Raw genomic sequence first — 8,833 nt, 5'->3', positions numbered from 1 at the left:
CTACCCACCACCAGCATCGTTGACCACACCCGTGCACTCACACTTCAACCCTCTTCCCTTGCCCACCTCTAGGGGGCATCCATCACCTCCCCACCGTTTACTCCGCCGTCACGACAAAAATCTTGACCGTCCTCATCTTTGATAGCTGCTCAATGCTTGTCGATAATCTGCACGCAAGATGTTTGACGGAATGCGAAAGAGACACCTCTAACCGTGACCTCAACCACAGCCTCGCACCTCTGGCCAAGCACCCTTAGGCCAGCTTCTCTTCCCTGGCTAACCACCCATGTCTAAGCTTTCTTCTAGCCAATCTCTCCTCAGGCCAACATCCCCGACCAACCTTTGCTCATGTTGGCAACCTCGGCCACGCTCTCCCCGGCCAACATCCCAACCACGCTCTTCTCTTGCCAACACCTCAGCCACCCCCCTAGCCAGCACCTCTGACCATGCTTGCTTCCCCTCGGCCAAGCTCCCTCTGGCCATGCTTTCCCCGGCCAACACTTCCAGCCAAGCTCTCTCTGTCCAAGCTCTCACCGGACAACTACGCCCTCATCGTCTCTGTCTAAGCCCCCACAAGATAGCTAGCACTGTGACTCCTTGTTAGCAATGCAAACTGCCATTGGAACTCAAATACAATTCAAGAGATGGTGTTAAGTGTAGTAGTTAGACTTTTTTTTTTTTTTTTACTTTAGTCTTTTTACTCTAGTCTCGCGTCGCTTAGGTTATTAGAACCTCTATATTTTCTCTGGTACTTAAACACTTCGATAGTGTGAATAATAATATCGATCTCAAAACCTCTCTATATTTATCATATTTATCCACCACTTTTTAATGAAGGGTTATTATTGCATAAAGAAAAAAAAGACAAGATCCAAACGTATGATTATGATTCATGACGCGCTCGCTGCCAAAAAAAGAACTGCAACTGCTCCCCGTTATTTACGTGCGAGGAGATCTCGCCAACACCCACGTGTCATCGCCTTCTCCTTTGGTATCCACGTGTACTCTCTTCTCCTCCGAAAAAACTCGAAAATAATTCAATCAGATCGAGGGCCGGACACAAACTAATTCAACAGAATCCCAAGAGGCTTTGAAAGTTTAGACTGAAGATGAGGAGTCTTCTCTTTCATCAGGGGAGGTATCATCAACTGCTGATGATCAGCCGCTCCCAGGTCGTCGGCGGCGCTCTCAATCGCAAACGTATGGTATGATGTTCCGAAATACCGTCTCATCATTTCTCCTTGTTTATTATCTTCATAGAATTATATTTGTGAAATTAGTTTTTTATTTTTGAGAAAAAGGATGGATTACCACAAAGGTAATCCAGCCAGCTAAATATTAACGAAAGTGGTTGTTACATGAAAATACACATCCCAACCAAAAGTGTGTACTGAAGTCCACTACAAAAAACTACAAAGCATGAAGAAACACCACACTGTACCCATCCATAAATCCCTCCACAAGGATTTGGATCTAATAGCTGCTAACAAAAACCAAAAGTAAACCAAATCCAACTTTAAGAAAGTTTTAAAGATCAGGTATAAGACAATATCAAGACTGAGCTGATTGCAAATCATTCAAGCTGAATCACCGCATGCACCAAATCTCTGTTTTCTCTTCCAGCAGCTCCAACCACTTGCAAACTATCAGCATTCCTCTTCCTTCTTCTTTCCTGTAGTCTGGTAGCCCGAGCATAAGCAATCTTAGAACCTAGCTAAAAGGTTGAGAAAGTCGTGATTTTGTTTAATAGCTCAAGAGACTTCTTCCTTTTATTAGAAAAAAGTCTGTCATTACACTCCTGTCATACACACCAAACTAGAGAACAAATAAAAACATCTCTTTTCATTTTGCAATTCTCATCATCACCAACTTACCAGTTAAGACATACTTCTTTTAAGGATCCCAAATTAAAATTATCCTTAGAATCTAGTTTGAATTGAACTGATCTCCATATTGAGTAAACAAACTCACACTTGATGAATAAATGTGTATGATTCTCCTCCAATTTAGAGCATAAACAGCAAACTTTTTCCAATTGAATTCCTTTTTTTTCCAGTATGTCTTTTGTATTCAAACTCTGTCTTAGAGCCAACCAGACAAGGAACTTCACTTTTAAAGGAATAGGAAGCTTCCATAGATTTGTACAATCATACCTCAAACCTCCATTAATTAAAAATTGATAGAAAGATTTTACTGTGAAACTCTCTTTTGCCTCCCACAATCATTTTCTTTTATCCTCATTTTGCTCTAAAGAAATGGAATTAAGCAAATTCATCAAAGAAAAGAACTGTGAAACAAAAACCCCAGTTAACTGTCTCTTAAACTTGACAACCCATCTCCACATATTATTCTCTTTTTTCCTCATACTACTAACAGTAGCAAAAGGAAAGGATGTAATAGTAAATAAAGATGGAAAAAGAGCTGCAAGAGTAAATGATCCTACCCACTTGTCAAGCCAAAATAAAGTGTAATCTCCTTTTCCAACCTCCACTTGAGAGCTGCATAAAAAACTTTCAATATTAACACAGAGATTCCTCCAAAAATGTGATAAAAGAACTCTTCTAGAGTATAAAAACTCTGTCCAACTTTTTCTTTCAAAATATTTATGAAAGCTAATTTGTTTCCAAAGACCTAGACTTCCATCAAACCATTTCCAGAGCCATTTTCCTAACAAAGCTCTATTCATAATTCTCAAATTTATGATTCCCAAGCCACCACAGTATTTAGGTCTACAGACCTCCTCTCATTTTACCAAATTAGTGTATCCTTTATGATCCAAGGATCCAATCCACAATAATCTTCTTCTCAACTTATCAATTTTATCAATGACCCATGAAGGAAAAAGAAAGAAAGATAACAAAAAAATTAGCATAGAGGACAGTACTGAGTTAACTAAAACTAGTCTACCACCTCTTGATAATGATTTACCTTTCTACAATGCTAATCTCCTCTTTATTTTTTCAACCAAAGGAAGCCAATCATCTTTTTTTAATTTGCCTGGTCTTAAAGGTACTCCAAGATAAGTGATAGGAAAACTGTCACTTTTACAATTCAACATAGTAACCAAATTCTGTTGTAAAGATTCATTATCCTCAAGAGTAATAAGAACACTCTTATTAAAATTTATTTTCAAACCAGATGCCAATTCAAAGCAATACAATATTAGTTTCAAAACTGTTAACTGTTCTCTTTTATTTTTATAAAAAATCAAAGTATCAACTGCATATTACAAGCAGAACACTTCATGATTCATGTTAACAGGGCCTAAACCCTCAATAAGGTGAGAATCAATTGCTAAAGATAGCATTCTAGTAAAAGAATCAGCCGCCAACACAAAGAGAAGTGGAGATAAAGGGTCTCCTTGACGAACACCACGTTTAGACATAATCTAACTCTCAGGTTTACCATTGATATTTATAGCTGACATGTCTCCTTTTAAGCACATTTTCACCCGATTTATCCATTTCTCACCAAACTTTTTAGCTTTCAAAACATCCAAAATAAATTCCCAGTCTAACATATCATAGGCTTTCGCAAAATCCAATTTTAGTAAAATTCCTCCTTTTTTATTATTCTGAAAGCAATCATCAATAATTTTTTGAGCTGCAGCCACACTATCAAGCAAATATCTGTTCTTAATGAAACCAGATTGCACTGGATCAATAAGCCATTCTAGCTTAGAATTCAGCCTATTCGTGAAGACTTTAGCAATTATCTTGTAAATCACATTCAGAAGGCTGATAGGTCTATAATCATTGACAGTAGTAGCCTTATTTTTTTTTTGGAAGAAGAACAATATGAGCATAATTAAGTCTGTTGATTTCTAATTTGCCTTCATAAAATTCCTCAAAGAGTCATGATATCCAGTTTCACAGTCTCTCAAAAGACTTGAAAAAACAAAGCAGGAAAACCATCAGGACCAGGGGATTTGTCACCATTCATATCAAAAATGGCTTTGTGAATTTCCTCCTCAGTAAAAGGAATTTCAATATCACTAGGACCCCAGTCAAATAAAAGGAATAAACCATTCCAGTCAAGCTGACATTTATGAGGCACATTTTGACCAAAGATCTGATTATAATGATTTGAAAAGATCTGTGCTATACCCATCTCAGAACTCACTTCTATATCATCATATGTGATTGAAGAAATCAAATTATTTCTTTTCCTACCATTTGCAATTTTATGAAAATAGGTAGTATTATTGTCCCATTCTTTAAGCCAATAAGCTTTGGATCTCTGCTTCCACATTTGTTCTTCTTGAAAAAGAATATCATTTAACTGTATGGAGATATTATTTTTTTTAATCAACTCATCATCTTCTAAATCTCTATTCTCTTCTATAACTTCCCATTCTAAAAGATTTTCCAACAAATCCTTCTTTTTTTATTTAACACTATAAAAATTTGAGTGCAATTCCACCATATAGGTACACCTTTCGTAAATTCTTCAGATTGAACCATATTTTTTCAAATCTGAAAATTTTAACTTGTTGTTGATTTTCCCCATAGTCAAAACTAATGGGAGCATGATCAGATAGTTGACTACTAAGTCCTTACTGTTTAGAGAAAGGAAAAACATCTTTCCACTCAGAGTTGAAAAAAACACTGTCAAGTCTAGCCATAACAGGTGAACTTCTTTTGTTTGTCCAAGTAAATTTTCTACCATGTAAAGGACTGTCTATTAATTCCAACTCATTGATCACCTCCTTAAACTTTTCCATGTCTTTTTTATGATTATTTTTTCCTTTTCTCTCTGCAGAATTAATGGTCACATTAAAATCCTCCCCTCCACCACAACCCAGGGGCCTGAAACCATACTCTTAACATCTTTAAGCTCTTGCCAAAAAAGAGCTATCTCTTTATTACAATGAGGACCATACACAGATGAAACAGTCCATAAAAAATTATTTTTCTTATTTTTTAGCAACACAGTCAGAACATATTTACCAGCTGCTTCCTACATCTTCTTCCATTTGATTTTTCTTATTTTTTAGCAACACAGTCAGAACATATTTACCAGCTGCTTCCTACATCTTCTTCCATTTGTTATTATTCCAACCAATCATAATTCGTCAGAACATATTTACCAGCTGCTTCCTACATCTTCTTCCATTTGTTATTATTCCAACCAATCATAATTCCACCAGCGGCCCCAATGGAAGGTATATAAACCCAATCATACATGTTACCACCCAGACTTTTTACGATATTATCAGTAACACAACTCAATTTTGTCTCTTGCAAACATATTATTTCAAATTTGTTCAATTGACAGAAATCTTTAACTCCAAATCTTTTTGTACTCAAACCCAAACCTCTAACATTCCATGTAACCAACATTTGAAAACAACAAATCTCCTCAGAATCTAAAAAGAGCCTACTTAGAAGTAGCTCTCTCTTGTTCCATCTGCCTCACTTTTTTAAAGGGATCAAAATCCTCTTGAGGCTCAAGAATGATAGCGCATTTAGACGCATAATTTTGCAACTGCTTGTTAGAGTAAGCATCAAATAAAATAGGAACAAAATTAGAACCCAAAGCAGATGAATTTTCACCTAATTCACCAGAGGAAGCTCCTGAGGTAATTTTATCACTATTTTTCTTTGCAGCTCTTGTAGTGGCCCTGTCTAAAGCAGTCATAGGTTCCATATCCACAAATCTTGAGCATCTCCTGACAAAGGAAACCTTTGCAATATTTTCAAAATCTGTAGCTGGCAAAGAGTTCAAAGGCTGAATTATAGGTATGTCTTCTTCCTTATCTGTAGGAGGCAAAGAGTTTAGAGGCTGAATCATAGGAATATCTTCTTCCCTCTCTGATTTTTCATCATTACTGAATTGCACTAGAAGGGCTAACCATTTATTAACTTCATTATTCTCATCAATCTCTTTAAGTCCCTCCTCTGAAATTTCTTTCCCTTTATAATCTGACTTGTTCTCCCTGATAGGAGACACATAGATCTCCTTTTCAACATTAGTCTCCATTTCCACCTCCTTATCTTTGCCTTCATCAATAATTATAACCCCATTCTCCATCATCTGTTCTGGTTGTTACTCAACATCAATAACTTTTGATAAATCTCCCCCCCCCAAGCCCCCCACTCAGATTTTTGATTCTGGTAAAAAAAATTTGCATCAGTCCACAATCTAGCAGTAGGAGAGCCCCATGGGTTATTTCTCAGATCCTGTTTAACATTCCATGAACTAGTTTCAGAATCTTTCAAAGAAGAAGAACCAGTTTCACTATCCTTTCTTCCCTTAAACCACTTATCATGATAAGAACTTTGATTAGTGTCCTCCAAATGATCCACCTTCTGTTTTTTCTTTTCTCCTTCATCAAATTCACCCATGATAGACATAATAGAGACCTCAATGTTATACTAATTTTTTCCAACAAAAACCTTCAAAGTTTTAGGAATATCAATGTATTCTAAGCAACTCACCAACAACACTGCATCCACAAACTCAGTATAAGCATTAGTTAATGGGTCCAACTCAACAAGATCAGCAAAAGGTTTAACCATTAATTCAAAAGATTCTTTATTCCACAAATAAGGTGGAACATTTTTCATTTTGATCCAAACATATGATCTTTTTTTTTCTACCACATTTTCTTCCCAAGCACTCCATCTTCTAAGCTTGATTTTACAAGATCTCAGATTTATCACCCCCATTCTTATCAGCTCATCCATTTGTTTCCACGGTTGTATTTTAACCAAGACTTCACCATTAGTGAATAACCTCACATCCTAATGCTTGTTCATAGGAAAATAAGCCCTCAAATCTAGCTCCAATCTTTCTAAAGAAATATTACCCCCTTCAACAAAAGAAACTATAGCAAAGTTTCTGAATTTCTGAAAACTAGAATTAACTTTTCCCTCAAAATTTAAGACATCAGAGGAGAACCAAGGACGATCACCTGAGATCTTCAATTCAGCTTCCAAATCTCCATAATTTCTCGGTCCTTGATCTTGAAAATGAAATACATTCTCTTGTAATTTCTCTTCATCCACCGAAGCCAAAGGTCTTTTACCCTTGTCCTTCTGTAAAGGCTCTTGCTTTCTTGAAGAAGAAAAGGTTGAGGTAGTTCTTTCCCTGCGCCATTGCCAGGGGTTAGGATGCTCAGATCTCCCCCCTCGTCCCTGTTCAAATCTTCCTCTATTGCCTCGACCCCCAAGATTATTATAACCTCCAGAACCACGACCCCCAAAAGAACTACGCCCTCCATCAATAGATCTTCTTCCTCCAAAGCCACGCCCTCTATTATCAGATCTATCATTACCATGCTCATTCAATCTGCAATTCCTTGCTTCATGACCTACCTCTTGGCATCTAAAGCAAACAATAAGATCTCTGCAATTTTTCGCCATGTGTTTCGATCCTCCACAACGAAAACACAAGCGATTTTTACGAATAAAATCTGCAGAAAGAAGACGAGGAGAAACAAGAGACCTTTGGAGATGCGGCGATTTAGGGTTTCGTTTAACGACACTCACCCAGTTTCCTTGGTTAATATCCTCCTTCAATTCATCTAGGGATCTCCGTGACGGATCAAACCCCACCGCAACTTTTAACCCAACCTCCTCAGATCTTGACCCAACCTCAACAAAATTAACCCTAGTTTTCTCAAACTGGGGTTGAAGATTTTGATTGGGCCTAGAACGAGAAACAGAAGAAAAAGATTCACCCCAAATATTGCGGGCCACAAACCCAATCAGCCCATTGTCCAAACTCTCCATATTTTTTTTGATTAAGAAAAATAAACTTCAGCACACAACCAAGAATCTCCAAACACGATGGAGAACTTGCTCGTTCCCGCCACCGGAAACTTCGCCGGAGAGAGGGACCGATCCTCCAATCAAATTTGTTTACAATGACTTCCTACGTGTTGGAGACTTCAAAAAACAGAAATAGCGTACGATGTAAGTATCCTACATCAATTTGTGAAATTAGTTAGGTATTTCTCTGCTGGATTATTCAGTGTCTTGTCACTTTGATTGATCATCTGATGATAGTAAACTTGAAATTACCCTCCAAACCTCAATATGTGGAAAAGTATCCTACATCAATTAGATAGAGAATCCCGGATCTCTCTCCCTAATCCCATTCACAAGCCCCTTATAATTTGGAAAATTGGAAAGTATACCTCTAAAAATATGAAAAAGAACCACTAAAAATCCGAAAATTTCGATATCAACCGAGAAATTCAAAATTACAAAGCATGCCCCTAAACCTGAACTTACAAAACACTGCAAAAATTACAAAACAGCCCCTTAAATGTCTTAAAATTACAAATCAGCCAGAAATCTGAAGCTTACAAAAGAACCCTTAAATCAAAAACCTACAAAGCAGACCTTCAAGGTTCGAAGAACATAAAACGACTCCTAAAAAATCTTAAATCAGACAAACGGCTCCTAAAAAATCTTAAATCAGCCAAACGGACCCATAAAAATTTGAAATTACAAAGAAGCACCTTTCAAATATGAGAATTACATATCAACCCCTTCAAAGTCCAAAAACTACAAAACAAACCCCCTAAAATGAAGGAGGTGTTATATTTAAATTGGTACATTGGCTGTCCATTCGCAAATACAACAAATTTGGGGATATATGCGTGAAAACCCAATAAAAATGTAGGGGTATAAAAAAAATTAATGTTAAAGAATGGGAGGGTATACTTGCAAATATGAAGATTTTGTTTGGGGGTTGAGGGGTTCAAATGTTTACATACGAGGGAAGTTTGCCAATCTAGTACATTTGGGGGTATATGTACTACAAGAACCCGAAAAACAAAGTCAAAGTAGGAGTGATTAAATTAATTGTCGGAGAAACTCGA

General features: G+C 37.0%; 1 protein-coding gene across 1 annotated transcript in view; it reads left to right on the top strand.

Annotated features, from left to right (window-relative positions):
* LOC109820698 overlaps nt 861-8,833 on the top strand; it is an 11,386-nt gene continuing 3,413 nt past the window's right edge. The window contains exon 1 of the mRNA XM_020386886.1: nt 861-1,205. Within this exon, the coding sequence (XP_020242475.1) occupies nt 1,110-1,205 (96 nt within the window). The 5' untranslated portion in view covers nt 861-1,109. The remainder of the gene's footprint in view (nt 1,206-8,833) is intronic.

This window comes from Asparagus officinalis, chromosome 8, assembly GCF_001876935.1.
Source record: "Asparagus officinalis chromosome 8, Aspof.V1, whole genome shotgun sequence".
NCBI lineage: Eukaryota > Viridiplantae > Streptophyta > Magnoliopsida > Asparagales > Asparagaceae > Asparagus > Asparagus officinalis.
The sequence above is the reverse complement of the archived record's forward strand: the minus strand, read 5'-3'. Positions and strand labels throughout refer to the sequence as shown.